This window comes from Xyrauchen texanus, chromosome 10 (assembly GCF_025860055.1).
Source record: "Xyrauchen texanus isolate HMW12.3.18 chromosome 10, RBS_HiC_50CHRs, whole genome shotgun sequence".
Lineage (NCBI taxonomy): Eukaryota > Metazoa > Chordata > Actinopteri > Cypriniformes > Catostomidae > Xyrauchen > Xyrauchen texanus.
The window spans coordinates 24,659,616-24,678,668 of record NC_068285.1 but is presented as its reverse complement, the minus strand read 5'-3'; the positions used below and the strand labels follow the sequence as shown (position 1 = coordinate 24,678,668).

Here is a 19,053-nt window from a genome sequence, read left to right as displayed (position 1 = left end):
TGTGCGTGTGACAGCGCCATTCAGTATTAGAGAAGATGAGCAGTTTATAAACAGAAGGAATGTGGGAAGTCACACCAAGATAGACAATTTTCCCCGTAAATACAGTATATCATAGACATCATTCCTTCTGAATTTAATATAATATCATGCGGCCACTTTGTACCAACTCATGCACAAAGGTAGGCCTATTGTTTCTTGATTTAGGCCCAATTAATTTTTAATTCGTTCAAATATTATTTTTATTAAAATATATTATTTTAGTTTCTCATTTTTTCATTTCTGCTCAATTCTTTTCAAATGGAAAAACAAACCATCCAAAAATACACTGTTCTCTCTACCTGTAGCTTTGGTATGTTTCCAAATTAAATATTCAAAGCTTAAAAATATTACAATGTTTTTCCTCCCAAAATGCAAGCACTTATAATACAATGCATTTATTATTTCGATTAGAGCAATTCAACATGCTTTTATGATTCAAAGACTTAAGTCATGAATTTACTTCCATAGGCATGAGGGTGAGTAAATAATGAGAGAATAAAATATTTTGGGTGAACTATTCCTTTTCAGCTTCCCATCAGAAAAACAGTCCATTACAATCTAGAAAACAATCAGCCTAGCAACAGGACGAACGCTGCAACAATATTCCAATATCCTCATGTCATTCCAAACATGAATGACTTTGTTCTGCGGAACACAAAAACAGAAATTCTGAAGGATGTCCTGTTTGCTGATTTCAATACAAATGGCAGATAGTGACTCACTTTATAGATTTAAAAAGGACCCAAAAGTGTCATAATGCATCTTATTTTTCACTTATTTTTCGTGTACTTGTGCGATAACTTCTGTTGGTTTTTGCTTCCAGTTTAAGCGCGAGCTATTGTGAACAAGCTTTTCGTGAATGCACAAAGGATAGCTATTGCGGAAATGAAACGTTTCCACTGTAATATAATCTTGCAATATGACGCACGAGCTGCATGGACTACCATTTGTTCATTTTTTAAGCTTTAAATTGAGTCATTGTATTGAAATCAGTAAACGAAATTCTTTCAAAATTCCTCTTGTTCTTGGAGAAAGGAAAAGTTATACAAGTTTGAAACAAAATGAGTACATGATGGGGAGAACTCTCTCTTTAAATCTCACAAAAAACCCACCCCAAATGAACCATTATGTCCTCTTTTTGACATTATGAACCACAGACTTTAAGGTTGAAAATAGTTTGATGCTCGACACACTGTACCTGAGATTTGAAACAACGGAGTGTTTCTTTACTTTAGGCTCTTTCAAAACTGGCAATCAGAAACATTCAAATAGAAATGGAGGGAAATCCAGCAGAAAGTCTCACCCTTGCTGTGCCTTCCAGACTTTCCAATTTGTGTCTGGGAGTGGCCTCAGGTCTGCTTAACTTTTATAGGCCAATCAGATAGCAGAGTGGATAATGAGGGGATAAGCACAGAAGGGGGGGGGGGGGTGAATGGGCGGGGTTTGAATTGAACGGTTGGTTAAAGGGGTAAAAGTGAGGTTGGTTTCTGAGATTCAGTCATTGTAAAGGCACATGAACTTTCTACCTAATCTACTGGTCCCTCATGTTGACGCTTGCATACACCTGTCTCGTCCTAACATCACATGTGCCCTGTGATACTCTGAAGCTGCATTTAGACGTTTAAGGAATCCGGTCCGATAAAAAAAACTGCGCAATAGAAGGACGCAGATTTGACAAAAATCAATTAAAGGCCTAAAATATATATGTGGGACTAAAACATAAATATAAAACTCTGCATAAAACACCAACGTATAAAGTACAAAATTATAATAGAGAAAAAAATGAAAAGGATGAATAAGGGTATTTTGAGCTTCTAAGTTTAAATCAGAAAGATTTAAACAGCAGAAAGAGGAAATCTTGTTTAGATGAAAGTGGAATAATGAAATCAAACCAAAAAGAGGGATCTGCTTTTAAACAGCACTACTAACAGGAAGTCTACAGAGATTCTTAGGAAGTGGTCGGCTTCTAAATCTCTACCATCAAAAGCAAGAACCAAAATTGACAGCAAAATCAAAGTAGAAAGAAAGGGGGTCTCAGGTCTTTTGATAAGCCGGTAGTTATGGGAAAAGAAAGCAATGAGAAATGACATGAAAGGAGGGAGACCAGAAAGGGAGGAATCAAATGGAGAGATATGGGAACTGAGATAAAACAAAGACAGGACACAAATCAACGTAATGCTATGGCAAACAATACAGCCCAAACAAAACAAAAGAGAAAAACAAATTAGTGTCACAAGCTGTTCTTAAAGAGGGAAGAGCCCAGCTATAACTGGAGCATTTCATCAAACTGTGACCATTATAGAAGAGACAGGAACATTTTTGTACAGGTTGAAGAATCTATTTTGTAGCTGAGCAATTACTATTATTAACTACAATTATGAATTACTAGCTTGTCTTCTAAACATCACACAAGATCTCAATATGTTGAGAGAATCAGATTTACAATGCATGCACTGTAGTCACTACAAGATCAATTGAAATTGTCTATTTAGCAGGTAATGTAAAACTGAAAGTGAGAGTTAAGACTGCATAACGCAGGTGTAGATGTTATTAAATTAAAGGGTTATGGCACAAAGAAGCTTTGAACGAGCTTGAGGTTTTCTAACCAGGTTAAGGTTTAAAGGTTGCTTTGGACAAGTAGCACTAAACAAAACCAAAACTTAAATAAATAAATAAAAAACAATGAACAAAACCTTACTACCTAGTGAATCTCACTCGATCCAACCCTCCCACCATCACTCATTCTCAGCCTTACCCAGGCTCTGCTCTGCCTTGGGTCAGCTCACCTTGTCATCCTGTGCATCAGGCTGGAGGAGGCTGTGCTGTTGGATGGCCATAGGTGGAGGAAGAGGCACAGTGTCAGGACCTTCCTCTCCCTCTTCCTCCCCACAGCTCTGCATGCCCGACGATGATGACTTGGAGAGGGTGCCACTGCTAAGGCCCTCATTACGCACCCTCTGTGCAGGTTTGGGCGGAAAAAACAATAGATTTATTTTTAATTTAAAGAACTGCATCAAGACTAAACTGACACATAAGAACAGCAAAATTGCTTCAATCACAAATTATAATCTAAATTTACATGTAAAAAATATATATATATTTATATAAAATATATTATATATTTTTATTTTATTTTTACATTTAAATAACATGACGTAAATTATATTACATACATGCATATATATATTTTGGCCCATCTGAAGAGAACAGAAGAACAGAGGACTAGTGCAAATGCCAGTAATCATAAGGTGCCACACTATAAGGAGTCCCCTTAACAATAGCCACTTACACATATGAAACCTGTTAAATTGCCATACAATTTAAATGAATTGTGTGACCTTTTAAGGTCAATGTACTGCATTTGTAAGGGCCTGTCCTTTATACATAGTGCTACCATTCACACACCAAAGCACTACTGAACTGAAAGCTACTTCTAGTAAAATGGCAAAGCCATCATTTGAAGGTGAATGCACGATGTATGCAATGTTGTTTTTGTTTGCTACTTTTACTTACAAAATCAAGATTATAGATTTTTCACTTCCACCTCACAAACACAAACAAATGGTGTGTAGTAAAAGCATCATCTCCTTCAGAACTCTGTGATTAGCTAAAATTCTCAAAAACATGGGACATTTATAAACAAAATTGTTCTATTTAACCATGTAAATAAACTGTTATAGTTTTGGCTTTGTGCACAAATACCATCAATACACAATATTTCCACCAATGTTGCAGCTTCTTAACTGCCACTGGGTCACACATGACCCCTAAATGGAAAAATGTCTAATATGAATTGGTATGCGAGATTGGGAGAAGACATAACAGGAAGTGCACAAACCTCCTCCAAAGTCTCATCCTGTGGCGTGGCAGCGCTGTCGTCCGAGTCTTTCTGCGAGAATGCCTCCCCGCTCTTTCTGACATCACGGCTCTTCTTGTGTTTGTGAGCCAGCTTCTTCACGTGGCCATCGCCTTTACCACTGCTGAGTCTCCTCACAGGGCTTGTCAGCCACTTCCTTAATGTGTTCCCAGGCCGCTTGGGCCCAGGGGAACTCTGGGAGCCCATCACATGACCCGGCTGCAGGGTAGCAGAGGAGCCTGGCATGATGGCATCATTACTGCACAAGGAGAGAGCGTCTGGAAAAAGAAACAGAGAGAGAAAAATCGTGATTTTTCTCTGAAAAAGTTCTGAATACACCTTTTGAGCACAAACATAATATGTGACTAGTGACAACAACTTTTGTTGACAAAGTTTTTTTTTTTGTGTGTTTGCTTTAATACTTACAGTGGCAAAACATCAAAAGGGATACATTAATGGATGCAATTTCTCTGAAGTTTTACTATGCTAACAGTAACTGTTGAGAAGTTGTATCTTTAAATTAATCCACTGCCTCCATCAAACATACCAAGACAATTACTGACATCTTGTACAAATGTCTTTGGCCACTGGGAGTTAAAAATATTTCAACTTTTAAAATTCTGTTCAAGTGGCTCAAGTCAAATCAAGTGACATGTTCGGTTACATTCTGTTGTGCTACATCTAAAATGTTTAAATGCAGGAACATATCCTGTGTGAACGCCTCTTAAGAAACGTGTCTGATCAGACATGGCTATACCAGCCTAATTAAACAGGGTTTGTTTTAGTTTGTTTAGTCAACTTAAATATGTAGTTTTGCACATTCTTAGATATCAACATTTTGGGATGTGTTTCTGATTTTTGCCCACCTTTGTGGTTAAAGATACCCTCCATCTCCATGCTGCTGCGGGAGTGGGCGATACAGAGCATGGCACAGGGCACAAGACCCTCGAGGGCAGGGGAACGGTCTGTGGTTCGCACCAGGCACCAATCTGGCTTATCATGGAGCCTCTCCAGTACTTCCACGGTCTGGCCCCTCCGCACCGTCAGCTCATTACTGTTACCAGCCATGAAGTCATGGATCACCACTGTCAGCTCACAGCCACCAGACAACTACATAAATAATAATAATTAAAACCCAATTTCAGGATGTAAGCAAAGAGAAAAAGTTGTGTGATATTTGTCATATGCACAGAATGAGGTTTCCACCTTGTCACTGTCCAGTGTGTTTTGAGAGGTCCGTGACGCCAGTGAGATTGTGTCTGGTTGGCTGCTGCCGTCACCTTGGCTGTCCAGATCCTCTCCGTCTCTGCACACATTAAAACATATAGGAAATGAACAGCTAATCTTCCACATCAAGGCCAGGAGCTTTAATGTTTTATATAAACAGCCTCTTATAAACAACTGCAAATTAAAATGTAAGGATAAGTATGAGAGAAAGTAGAATAGAAAGGTAAGAGTAGAGATGCTTCACTGACCTTGGGTTGTACCTGCGACTCTTGTGTTTGCTTGTAGAGGGTTTGGGGATATGGATGGGCTCCTTTAATGCCCCCTTTAGGTGTATGGTGCGTTCCTGGATCACTTCACGGATGTGCTTTATCCAGTCCTGTTTGTTTTCAATACTGGAGGCCTGTGAGTATATATGTGGAATAGGCATGGACAGAGAAATAAATGATGTTGAGAGAGAATACTAGTTTGTTTTCTTTTCAATGATGAACTAAGGGTGAGTCAGTGTGTGGCCGTACTCACCATAGATCCATGTTTGCATCCCTGACTTAGCTTCATTAGAAATATAGAAATATACAAGATTTTACTGCTTTATTAGGTGACATATATCAAATTGCATGAGACAGTGGCCAGAGAGACATATGGACAACATAAATGATTTCTGTGCCAATTTAGAGCCAATTTCTGCTGTTTATGGTTATGTATGGGTTCTTCTGCACTACTGCCATTTACAGTTTATTAGAAGTGACAAGCTTTACACAGTATACTGTAATTGATAAAACATTTAAAAATAAAAACCTAACATTACACAACTATAATGATTTCCAATTAAAAACTTAATATAAAAATATATTATATAGTATATAATACATATTAAATTTGAAAAGTCTATTATTTGATATTACAAAATGTTATAATAAAATAGTAGCTGGATCATATGACGTAAACCACATATAAACTGACAGTAAACAGAGGACTTTATGACATTCACATACTTCAATGGAGAATGTTTAAAACAAAGTGCCTTCAATTTCAAAGCAGCATGCAGTGAATTAATAATTACTGTGAGACATAAAAAGCCACCACCAGAAAACAGTAACAATATTTTTGTTTCAGAGAAAAGAGTTGTCAGTCCCCCCCCCTCCCTCCTCTATATATATTTTAGTTTTTTGCTAGCGGTCACTTTTATTTTATTTATTTCACAATTCTTTTTTTAATTTTTATTAAAAGAATAAAAAACCGAGAGCATTCCAAAAAATATTAAAAATAACCACTTATTATGCTTTGGCCTGGGCATGCAAACTCATTTTAAAATTCAAGATCCAAACCCTAATACAATAGTTGTTGCACATTCGATGGAGATTAGATATTACAAAAAAAATAGCACTTTTACACTGATTAATGTCCAAAAAACCTACACGGAGAGAAGCAACATGGAAAGACAGAGCAATTACAATGCCAGGCTTGTACAGTACAAAGAGCAAGGAAAGAGATTGAGAGATGAGAGAAAGAAAGAGAAGGACAAAGAGAAAAATATCTATTGCAGATACTGTTACCTTGAGGACAATCTTGTTGTCTGAGGTTGGGGTCCGTCCGACCCAGAGAGCAAATTTGCATGGATCGCCTTCCACATGCTCAGTAACACCCAGCTCAGAGGTCTACATTCAGAGAGAACATAGCATTTATAACGACCACATTTATTGTATAAAGATGTTGTTGAACTTAATGTGTGAACAGATAGTGCTTACAAAAAGCTTGCTTTTGTAGAGGTACTTGCTCCTGCCATTGGAGTCTTTAACCTCTTTGCTGAAGATGAGCGACATCTCGAAAAGGAAGAGGTGACGCTCACGTCCCTTACGGATCAAGGTCTTAGGATCCCACACCTGGAAGGCCTCCTGCAGGATCAGCTCTCCCTGAGACTCAATGTTCTCATCAAACCCTGACAATATTCAAAGTGATTAGAGATCTTTTCATCCTGCAGTTTGCATTTATGTGTCTGAATGTGTCTGCTCACCTTCCAGCATGCTCAAATGCATGGCGTCATTGGCTCTCTTGGGAACACTGAGCATGACCTCCAGACCATCTTTGATTTCACCTTTGCCTTCCTCACAACACGTCAGAAGCTCCTGCAAACATAAATGACTCACGTTACCAAATAAATCTACCGGTACTCTTCTTACCACCAAAGTCTTCAATGAAACGAGATGGTTTTAAAGCAATAGTCCACACAAAATGACAATTCTGTCATGATTTAATTCCTCACACAAATCATACATAACACAGCTTCAGAAGACTTGGAATATAGCAAACACGTTGTATGGACGATTTTTATAATACTTTTAAAGTCATTTTGAAGCTCAACAGCCCAGATCCCCATTCACTTTGTCTTGGTTTCCACAAAAATATCGAAATATTCTTATAACAAGATATATTTACTTGACAACCAAAATGACATAAGACATCAAGTCTTGTTTTCAAAGAAATCTGACAACATTTTTAAACTTTATGCTTAAAAAATAAAAATAAAATATCTGCCATTGGGGTTAGAAAAATAAACCTTTTTTCCCCCCTTTGAAATAATAAAATGTTCCTACCCTATTGGAAAATAGGTTTCTCATTTTAAGCATAATTTGAACGGAGAGTGAGATCGGGAGATGAGAACGGTAAGGATCATCACCGGTCAATGATCGTCTCTAACAGCAGTTTGTCATTGCAGTGAGAGTTGGAGATGGATTTAAGGGCGAGCCAGATGCCAGTGAGGGGGAGGGAGAGCTACCCACACACACCCAGAGACTGTCGAATTGTTGCTGCTGAAAAGCGTGGTTTTGAGTTGTAAAATAAAAATACCTTTGAGTTTGAGTCGCCATCTCCCGATTCCTCCTTTCTCCTCTTTGCAAACTTGTTACACTCACTTAATTTAATTTGTAATATTCTAGGCCATTTGGCTTCTCAAGTAAATTTATCATAAGAATGTTTAGATATATTTACTGGAAGACACAAAGACTAATTAAGATAAAAAAAAATGTTTTTGCAATGTCCATTCTATGATATTTCTACTTTTGTATCCCACGAAAGAAAGCCATATGGTGTAGAAAAACAAAATAAGGATAGGTAAATGATGACAAAAATTTCATTTTTGTATGAATTGTCCCTTTAATGCTTGAGATGATTCTGAGATGTATTTACCTTGAGGAGCAGCTGGTACTTGGTTATTCTCTGCACAGGTTTGATGAGGTATGAAGAGATGGAGTTAGCCAGACGATGTCTCTGTTGGATCTCCTGTAACAGCAAGAAAAACAGAACATCATTATTCCAGCTTTGACAGTTGGGGTTCAAATAGGTGTGCCTTGCTTTCAACAGCCTTTAACTGAACATAGCATTGACGCACCCCAACATAGATTATTAAGTGCCATTAAAAATACACTAAATCACAGAATATGACGAAAAAAAACATTCCGGTATTGACAAGAATAAAGAACTTTGTTAAACATTAATCATAAAAATATTTCTCACATCAAAGTATCCTCCAGCATGCTCAAGTATCAGCTGTGTGGAGTCTGGTTTGTTCTTGCAGTAGTTCACATACATCTGGAACTTATCGGCCTACAAAAAGATAAGGCACAGAGGCATTGTAATTATACAAATCTGAAAGAAGCAGTCCCATTCTTAATGCACAAACACATGCCCAATGACCTCTACTCACCCAAGTCACAAAACAATGGCCCACGTCTTCAGGAAGCTGCTCATACTTCTCCAGTTCTTTGAGGAATATACTAGTGGAAAGAAACAGAAAATGTATCAATCTGAATCACAAGAAACAATATAAACTAGAACAAAGAGGATACTTAAAGGGACTGGAAACTATTTGTTGTGTTATAACTGTGAACTCACTTATGATGGAACTCATAGAGGTCCTGCATGTTACCAAAAATGATATGCTCTTTGTTGACGATCCCTGGTGGGATCTCCTCCACGCCACTGGTCATCTCCCATAAATATGTCTGGGTGAACAAAGAGAGGTAGTACGCGATTCAAAGAGGGGAAAAGTTTAAAATGTATATATTTATTTAAAGCAGTTTTAAGTCAAAGAAACATCAGCATGAAGTTTATAATAATACATAATTTGCCTTGATCAGCAACTACAGCTTTGAACAATGCTGTTTAATGATCGAGTCAAAATGCCCTGATGTACAAAAAGTTTGCAGAAATACTCACATCCATGCACTCTCGCAAGTCTCGCACGTAAGTCTTTTCAGTCTGGATCAACTCAGCCATAATGAAGCTATACAAAAGCGGATAACAAAACAAAAATCAATACATACAAAATTCAGGTTTCTCTCTTTCTAAAGGTGTAAGAATTAATTTGAAATTGCAGCAAAACTATGTTAACTATGTAACAAAAATACATTTATCAAATAAATAACACGTACTCCTTCCTGCGGGCAGACTTGCGCTTTTCTTCGTTAAGTTCATGAGCGGCATCCCTCAGTTTGACCTCTGACCCTGGAGCACTGGCTGGAATGATGTCCAGCTGCAGGTCTTTGCTCTGTGGAAACAATCAAACCATCTTGTTTCAGTTTCAAAGTCTCACTGGTGCTCAAGAACACATTTGCCACTTAGAAACCAGGTCACTGCGTTTTTCTTTCGCGACAATTCTTGATTTCATTGGGGCTTCGTCCATTTACTGGATATTTTATGTAATCTGCAGAAAGCCTGTTTCACAATGAGGAAATATAGACTTTTTGATTGTGGGCAAAAACACAAGCTATTAGTCTGAATTGTGGCTCTAATCCAGAGTGCACTCATGAGTTGTGGCAAGACTTTCAGAATGCTTACACATAATGCTATAATGAGAAGAGGAAAAACATACGGCTTTGTTAGAGTCAGAAGAGATGCCGAGTGCTTTCTCCAGAGAGTTGCGGTACTTGTCCATGCGGAGTGAGAAGTCTCGATAGCGTTTGTCCACGGCCGACACCCATTTCTTAATCTCCACAGCGTGGGCGTGGCCCTTATCACAGAAGCCATCTGCTAACTGTATCAACAGCTTCACGCGCTCTTTGGTTTGCTGAGATCACAGGAAGAGAAAGTGATTTAGGGAATTGCAGAGTTAAAGGTGTCCCCTCAAATGTTTGCCATAGGTGTGGGAGTTGTACCTTGGCTGTGATGTGGAAGTCCTCATGTTCTTTGAGAAGTTCCTGTGTGTGGTGGATGCTGGAGCCCGTGGAGGTGTGTGTGGACAGATAGAACTCACCAGTGTCATGGATCCACTCCAGGGCCTGGCAAACAAAGAAACACACTATGTGCATGACTGAACAGGAATTCATCTGATTTGTTTAGTAATCACGGGTTTTACATGCACAGCTGTAATACATTCCAATTATCAACTGAATGGATTAAATGAGCAGGGTCATAGCACTACTACTATAACTGATCTTCCCAACTTTTTGACATTTTTAAGTTCGTCCCCACACTTTTGGAAAGATAATTTTTCAAAGTTAAGAGTTTCATTTTGCCTGGGTGTAAATGGAATAAGAATTATTAAATTGGCATATTGAATATTAATTATGTCATCATATAATCAGCCTAATATGAGCAAAGCAAACACACACTTTCCAGATAATTTCTATGACCCTGTGAATAAGCATTCATTATGAAGACATGCACAATAAGTACACACCTACAAACAGTGGACCACTATATTTCAGAGCAAATATTGATTAAAGTGAGTGAGTGTTGATAAAAAGGGTAATTGTCTTAATAATGAAGTATCTGTATATGTTAATTTTAGACATGGCAGCGAGTCATGAGTCTGTCAGTATCATATTTTTCTGAAATATCAGACAGATGAAAGATCAAAGGAACAGAGAGAGAGAGAGAGAGAGAGAGAGAGAGAGAGAGAGAGAGAGAGAGAGAGAGAGAGAGAGAGAGAGAGAGAGAGAGAGAGAGAGAGAGAGAGAGAGAGAGAGAGAGAGAGATATCAAACCTGCTTGGCACTGCGTTCAAACACCACATACTGCTGACACTGGTCCAGCCTCCGCTTTCTCATGGTCCAGAAGTGCAGGACACGATTCTCCCTCTGCAGCAACTCATTCAGGATATCTACACACACACACACACACAATCATTCTCAACAATGGCAAACCACAGATCTGAAGCACATCACGTTATAAAGAGGATGAATTAGGGTTACAAAATTAAATAAATTATTTATCAGTATATGACCAGGGCCCAGTAAAATTTGCTTCCACAACATCACCATGTTGAGTTACAGGGACAATTCCCCTGGAACAGCCTGGTATAAGTGTATTGCTTAAGCATACAATGGTGACTGTGTAACTGCAACCTTTGGATTAGCAGTCCGGATCTTTACTTACTAAACTACATAACCACAATTCTTCAATTCATTATAAATGTATACATTCACATTATTTCAAATAAATGGAACCCCAACCCCCAAAAAAAAAAAAGAAACACAAAACCAATCAAGACCAAACAAAAAAAAAATAGATAAAACAAAAAGTAAATCAAACTCAAAGCAAATCAAAACCAAACCAAACACAAAACCAAAATGAAACCAAACCAAAGAACAAAACAAACTGTTGAAATTTGTTTCCACAACATCACTGTGTTAAAGGTGCACTCAGAACTCTTTGTTTGTGTCATCTTGGGCTTACAGTGACACATGATGGTGTGGATGCAGAGTCATTCACAATCAATAGTTTTCAGTTACAGATCACGTAGAAATTCACTATTCACAATCAGCCATGCTTAATTTAATCCAAGGGTGAGTGTCCAACAACAAGACGATTACTGAGATTGAGTAGTCCAGCTGGTCATGTGATTTTAAAATGGCAGCCCCCATGATGAGGCCCCTCCCCCACATGGAATAAAACCACTTTTATAAGGTTACTTATATGACTAGAGTTTTCATCTCAAAAGTGGTCACAATTTTATACATACGTTTCAAAATTATAATAAATATTTTTAGGAGTAAAAAAAATGTCTTTAATGGGGAAAAATGTGCACCTTTAATTACAGGGATAATTCCAAACCAAACAACAAAAATCAAAACTAAACATAAAACCAAACCAAAATACAACACAGCACAAAGTAAGAAAACAACACAATAAAACATGACAAAACAAATTTATGCCACGTCCACACTTATGTGTTTTTGGCTGAAAAAAAAACCGCATAGATTTTGCAATATTTAAGGCTCCCATCCACAATAGCACATCATTTTCCTCAACCGAAAAACAAAGACTTTAAAAAACGCTCTCTAGGGCCACATACCGTAAAAAATGAACTTAGGAAACTGATTTAAAACAAAAACATGGCTAAAAAAAAACAATGAAACGGTCAAGAATTTTTTTTGTGCTGTGATGCCGTATTTCCGGTAGTAACAGGAAGTTGAAGGAAATTTTGAAAAGCTTGTCACTCTGCTAAAAGTGACTTGTCAACGTTAAGCAGTACACTAGTATATTGATGGCCTCAGGCACACATGGCCTAAAAGCCACAAAACTCCAATATTGATTTAATGGGGTCTTAAGGGGATAGTTCACACAAAAATGACAATTCTCTCATCATTTACTATAATTGTTTACTTCTGGTCGCTCTCCAATGCGCATCTATGAGGGGACCCAGTTCATGCAGCCTCTCGCGTAACGCAAGCGTGTTGGCAAGTTCACGCAAGAAATTACATAAAACAACTGGAAGTGCAGCTTGGTTTATATACAACAGAATGCTGTTCACGAGCTTCAGTGGTTTTGTTTTCATTTGAACATGCCACCATGCATACGTCACATGAGTGGCAGCGTGAACTGGGTCCTCTCGTGAACGTGCATTGGAGAGCAACCAAAGGTAACCAATTATAGTGAAAATAACTTAAATATTGATCTGTTTCTTACCCAAAACGATCATATGGCTTTAGAAGACTACTGGAAGACTAATTTAACCACTGGAGTCGTATGGATTACTTTTACTATAACTGTCTGTGCATTTTGATGCTTTAAAATGCTGATCACCATCCACTTGCATTGTATGGATCTACAGAGCTGAGAAATTCTTCTCAAAATCTTTGTTTGTGTTCTGTAGAAGAAAGAAAGTCATACACATCTTGGATGGCATGAAGATGAGTAAATGATGAGAGAATTCTCATTTTTGGGTGAACTATCCCTTAAAAAAAATACAAACGCAAAGGAAAAAAAAACATGGTGAGACATTTATCACATTTATTAGTGATGTGTCTCAGTGGAGCAAAGCTGTTACCATTCTGCAGTGAGCTGCCATCTCTGTGCAGAGGCCTGGCCCACTTACAGAAACCTTATCTGAGACACCGAAAGCTCACACAGAACAGGACAAAACAGGAACACATTCAAAATGCACACATTTAAAACTAGGCTAAAGTGGGCCAGCTGCTAAAACTCTGTGAGAGTACAGCGAGCTACTTTGGCACTAGATGGCGCAACAGAGCTGTTTCAGATGGCACAGCAGAATGTAAGATCAACAAGCATTGCAACTAAACCCCTTATGGGGAAGACAGACTGTGTTTAGTCATATCCAAAGAGAACCAGAGGGAAGACTGGTAAATAAAAAGAAAACATGTGGAGTGGTGTCATCTGTAGCCTTGTGGTTTGAAGAGTGGAACAGGATTTTAAAATGCTACAGTGACACTTGAAGGGAACAATATAATGACTACATATACACGGGTCCCAAAAAGTACTTGGACACTCATGGCACATTTAAAATGTAAATATTTCTTTGAACTAAATACCAAAGTGCCATCTGCAAATGATGCTGAAGCTTTTTCTTTTTTGTTATTTCTCCAGTATTTTAAAACATTTTGTATGTGTGTGTGTGTGGATTTATGAAGTTAGTTTCCCTCAAATTCACACAGTTGTGCTAGCAGAGTATCAATACAGTAGGTAAGGTTCCACTAAGTTTAACAGCCAGAAAGTGGAAACTGAAATAGTTCAAAAATGGACATGGGTTTTTGGAGACCACGCACTCTGTAGAAACTCTGTGAACTTAAATGCGCAATCCAAAAATAATAATAGCCACATAATGTAGAAGGTTTGGCACCCCTAAGAACATGTAATATTTAATTTCTATTCTGTCACTTTTACATTAGTAAGGAAAAACCGGGGATTGCAGACGTGACATCTCTTTGTTACAGACGTGACAGCTGTAAAAGTGGCACTTACTGTACATGATGAGTGGGCAACCATCCAAAACGCTTTGAAACCTGCATACTTTGACCTCTGAGACATCGGTATGGCATCCATTAAGGCTGCACAATTGATTGAATTAAGAATGAAATCGCAATATAACCTTGCGCATTTACTAATCCGCAAAAGGCTGCGTTTTATAAAACAGTCTTTATTCAGCCCTTCAGTCAGCGATACATAATCAACACCCTCTAGTGGGTCTACTGAGCTGTACAGCAAGATTAGATGGTGTTAATAATATTACAGTTTAAATCAGTGGTTCTCAACCCTGTTCCTGGAGGCCCCCCAACTCTGCACATTTTGTATTTCCCTTTTTGCCAGACAGCTAAAGATGCATTTGACCATTTGACTGTGTCAGCTCCAGGATTCACTCTCTCCCCCTCCATGCAAAACCTACCTAGCTTGGGCTACCTTTCTTTAAAAAAAACAAAAAAACACTTGATTCGATTCTTTGTTCAAATTAGTGCTTAAGTGGTTTTCAATTATATAGTTGAGTGTGCAGGTGTCGTTAAGTGAGACTTGTATTGTGGGTCGTGACTCACTTTTGACCTGCTGTTCAGGTGCTTTGACGTGACTCAGCATCCCTGGCATGCTGACACTGTTTCTGTGCATGTATTTTAGGAACACATCAGCGTTCCGTCTGGCCAAGGTGCATGCCTGAAACAGAGCAATAAACAAATTAACCTCCTGATAATGACACTGTAAAAATATATATTATTTGTTTTCTGTGTTTTTATATGTTACTTTGAGGAAGGCCTCTTTCTGCTCCAGGTGCTTGCATATCATGGGGGAGACGTGGTCGGTTTCACAGTTGGGCCCAAGTTTGTCCACTCCTCCACACCAGTCTTCCTCACGCTTATACTCCTGCTCCAGACTCTCCAGTACACTACAAACCTAGAGCACAGACAGCAAGAAGGGCCTTCAAATGCCTGTTGCCCAGTCATTCAGATTACTGGATAAGGATTTTTACAAATAATTTACAGAGATCGCACTCATAAAGAGCAATTTCTAGCCAATTAAAATATTTCATTGCAAAGCATAAGTAGAAAAATGTATATGGTTTTATAGACATAAGGAAATTTCCATGATATTTTTAATGTTTCCATTATGATTTGACTTCCAATGATTTTTCAAGGCCTGGAAATCCCTGTTTTAAAATTCCCTGATATTTCCAGGTTTTACATGACCGTGGAAACCCTGTATTTGTAGACAACCTGAGTGATCAGTTTTTTTACTGAGCAGCATAACCTTGCTGGCTTCAAGGCACCACCGCACCCCATCAGTGAGCCAAACCCTTTAACCGACCTGTTCAGAGGTCTTGTAGAAGGCCACAGACGCATTGACTAGTTTGAGCCGGTCTTCCATTTTCAGCATGAGCTGCTGCCAGTGGGACGCCACATTCTCGGCACAGTCTCGGATCATGTCCATGTCATAGTGATTAGCCTGCAGCAGGGCCTCTGCTTTCTGCTGGACCTGTAGTGCGCTCTGATGGGTTTTCTGTATAAAGCAGTAAACATGTCAGAAAAGACACAAAAAGACAAAAACTAAAACTACAGGTCTACAAAGATAAAATGACAGACAGGCAGAAGTCGGATGACTGAAGACAACAGAGGGTGAGTTTATTATTTGTCCACAAAGTGCAGTTTATAGCCTACTGTATATCTTGACAAACAGCACAGTCTTTAGTATTCAGTACAGAAAACAGAAAGAATGGAAGCCTGATGGGAGCAGGAAATAAGGAGACTGTTCTTTGTCCCTCCCTACATGTTTCAAATAGTGGTTCAGATGGGGAGGATCTGATGTTATCCTGGTTCTTCATTAAAAAAGGAGCAGTGAAGTGCAGAAAGACTAGGTCTCATTCACAAACCGTTAAAAATCATGACTCCATAAAGTTGACAGTATCCCGGTGGCCTCAGAAACATGGACTGTGTAAAGCTGTTTTTTTATGCATATTATTATTATTAGAATATGAATAAAGTGACCCAACAATAGATCTTTCAGATTAACAAATAATTTATTTCACATTACCGGTAATAAAAATTATATATTAGCTCAATCTGGCATATATTCTGCATACAAATGCAGCCCAAAAAAGCTATATGTTGTTTGTTGCTGCAAATCTCCTTTTTGTATGCAATTTTTAGTGAATAAGACACATTATCTGTGCAGGAGAACAAAATGAGACAGAGAGGAGTGTTCAGGCAATAGCATGCAATGATATGCTAGCACTAATGCATGTTTAAAATAATTATGGTCTGAGCTTTTCTGAGTGAGTGCCGGACCTAGTAGGAAATGGGCTGATTGAAGAAAGAACCAACCGAATGAGAGGTGAAAATGTGGATGAGGAAAAGTCGTCAAGAGCACTGACCTCAATAGCATGCTGAAACTGCTCATGCTCTCTCTGCAGCTGCTCAGCTTCCTGAAGGGAACTGGCTGTAATCAGGCCTGCGTTCAGCATTGACTCGCCATTACGAATCCAACCCAGCACCTGCAATGTTATCACACAAATGTAAGAGATTGACAACCACAAATGAGCACACCACAGCAGTTCATCATTGCAATGCATTAAGTCTGAAATCCACCCACTCTATTTACATAAAGTCCATAAAAACAGTGATTGTATTTTTTAAAGCAGAATCAAAAAGATCTCTAGCACAAGGTTTAGCACAGTGATGTTACTTTTGTTCCCAGCAAAGAAAAATGTGGTTGACCAAGGCTTTTTTAACTGGCAACAAAAATGAACATGGTGCAAATTAAACAATTTTAAAATAATAAATGCTGTTGACATATATACTGTATATAATGACAAAAACACAACACTGCAAGATATTAGGAATGCACTGTTCATACAGTTGAAGTCAGAAGTTTACATACACTTAGGTTGAAGTCATTAAAATTCCTTTTTTTACCACTCAACATATTCCATATTAGCAAATTTTAGGACATCTAATTTGTGCATGACATGAGTAATTTTTCCAATAATTGTTTACAGAATGATTATTTCACTTTTAATTTACTATCACAATTCCAGTGGGACAGAGGTTTACATACACCAAGTTAACTGTGCCTTTAAGCAGCTTGGAAAATTCAGAAAATTATGTTGGGCCTAATTTAGCTTCTGATAGGATAAGTGGAGTAAATAGGAGGTGTGCCTGTGGATGTATTTTAAGTTTAAATGTCAAACTCAGTGCATCTTTGCTTGGCATGATGGGAAAATCAAAAGAAATCAGCCAAGACTTCAGAAAAAAATTGTGGACCTAAACAAGTCTGGTTCATCCTTGGGAGCAATTTCCAAATGCCTGAAGGTACCACATTCTGTCTCCTAGAGATGAACATAGTTTGGTGTGAAAAGTGCAAATCAATCTCAGAACAACAGCAAAGGACCTTGTGAAGATGCTGGAGGAAACAGGTAGACAAGTATCTATATCCACAGTAAAATAAACCCTATATTGGCTTCTCAGCCAGGAAGATGCCACTGCTCCAAAAACACCATAAAAAAGCCAGACTACAGTTTGGAAACGCACATGGGGAAAAAGATCTTAATTATTAGAAACGTCCTCTAGTCTGATGAAACAAAACTGGCCATAATGACCATCGTTATGTTTGGAGGAAAAAGGGTGAGGCTTGCAAGCCGAAGTACACCTTCCCAACCGTGAAGCATGAGGGTGGCAGCATCATGTTGTGCTTTGCTCCAGGATGGACTGCTGCACTTCACAAAATAGATGGCATCATGAGGAAGGAAAATTATGTGTATAGATTGAAGCAACATCTCAAGACGTCAGCCATGAAGTTAAATCTCAGTCGCAAATGGGTATTCCCAATGGACAATGACTCCAAACTTGTGGCAAAATGGCTTAAGGACAACAAAGTCAAGGTATTACAGTGGCCATCACAAAGCCCTGATCTCAATCTGATAGAAAATTTGTGGGCAGGACTAAAAAATTGTGTGCGAGGAAGGAGGCCTACAAACCTGACTCCGTTACACCAGCTCTGTCTGGAGGAATGGGCCAAAATTCCAGCAACTTATTGTAAGAAGCTTGAGGAAGACTACCCAAAACGTTTAACCCAAGTTAAACAATTTAAAGGCAATGCTACCAAATACAAACAAATTGTATGAAAACTTCTGACCCACTGGGAATGTGATGAAATTAATAAGAGCTGAAATAAATCATTCTCTCTACTATTATTATTATTATTATTCTGACATTCACACATTCTTAGTGATCCTAACTGACCTAAGACAGGGAATGTTTTCTACAATTAAATGTAAAAAATTGAAAAACTCTGACTTCAACCTCTGACTTCAACTGTATATACACAGATCAGCCACAACATTAAAACCACCTGCCAAATATTGTGTAGGTCCCCCTCGTGCCACCAAAACAGCACCAACCAGCATCTCAGAATAGCATTCTGAAATTATATTCTTCTCACCAAAATGGTACAGAGCGGTTATCTGAATTACCATAGACTTTGTCAGTTCTAACCAGTCTGATTGATCTCTCTCATCTACAAGGCATTCCATTGATCTCTCTCATCATCCATTGATCTCTCTCATTTACAAGGCATTTCTGTCCACAGAACTGCCGCTCACTGGATGTTTTTGGCATCATTTGGATTAAATTCTAAAGGCTGTTGTGTGTGAAAATCCCAGGAGATCCACAGTTACAGAAATACTCAAACCAGCCCATCTGGCACCAACAATCA

At 38.4% G+C, this 19,053-nt stretch overlaps 1 protein-coding gene across 3 annotated transcripts in view; it reads right to left on the bottom strand.

Annotated features, from left to right (window-relative positions):
* Positions 1-19,053, bottom strand: part of LOC127650219 (triple functional domain protein) — a 146,600-nt gene that overhangs the window by 21,302 nt on the left and 106,245 nt on the right. For 2 of the 3 annotated variants that reach the window (XM_052135517.1, XM_052135516.1), the window contains exons 17-37: positions 16,715-16,834; positions 15,652-15,843; positions 15,091-15,240; positions 14,889-15,003; positions 11,103-11,218; positions 10,273-10,395; positions 9,990-10,184; positions 9,550-9,665; positions 9,335-9,401; positions 9,011-9,120; positions 8,823-8,892; positions 8,633-8,722; positions 8,306-8,398; positions 7,134-7,245; positions 6,868-7,058; positions 6,676-6,777; positions 5,371-5,522; positions 5,102-5,201; positions 4,762-5,005; positions 3,878-4,173; positions 2,826-2,996 (exon numbers count right to left, since the gene is read on the bottom strand). In XM_052135517.1, the coding sequence (XP_051991477.1) occupies positions 2,826-2,996; positions 3,878-4,173; positions 4,762-5,005; positions 5,102-5,201; positions 5,371-5,522; positions 6,676-6,777; positions 6,868-7,058; positions 7,134-7,245; positions 8,306-8,398; positions 8,633-8,722; positions 8,823-8,892; positions 9,011-9,120; positions 9,335-9,401; positions 9,550-9,665; positions 9,990-10,184; positions 10,273-10,395; positions 11,103-11,218; positions 14,889-15,003; positions 15,091-15,240; positions 15,652-15,843; positions 16,715-16,834 (2,925 nt within the window). Of the gene's footprint in view, positions 1-2,825; positions 2,997-3,877; positions 4,174-4,761; positions 5,006-5,101; positions 5,202-5,370; positions 5,523-5,641; positions 5,672-6,675; positions 6,778-6,867; positions 7,059-7,133; positions 7,246-8,305; positions 8,399-8,632; positions 8,723-8,822; positions 8,893-9,010; positions 9,121-9,334; positions 9,402-9,549; positions 9,666-9,989; positions 10,185-10,272; positions 10,396-11,102; positions 11,219-14,888; positions 15,004-15,090; positions 15,241-15,651; positions 15,844-16,714; positions 16,835-19,053 lie in introns of all 3 variants that reach the window. The other variant, XM_052135515.1, reaches the window with a different exon arrangement.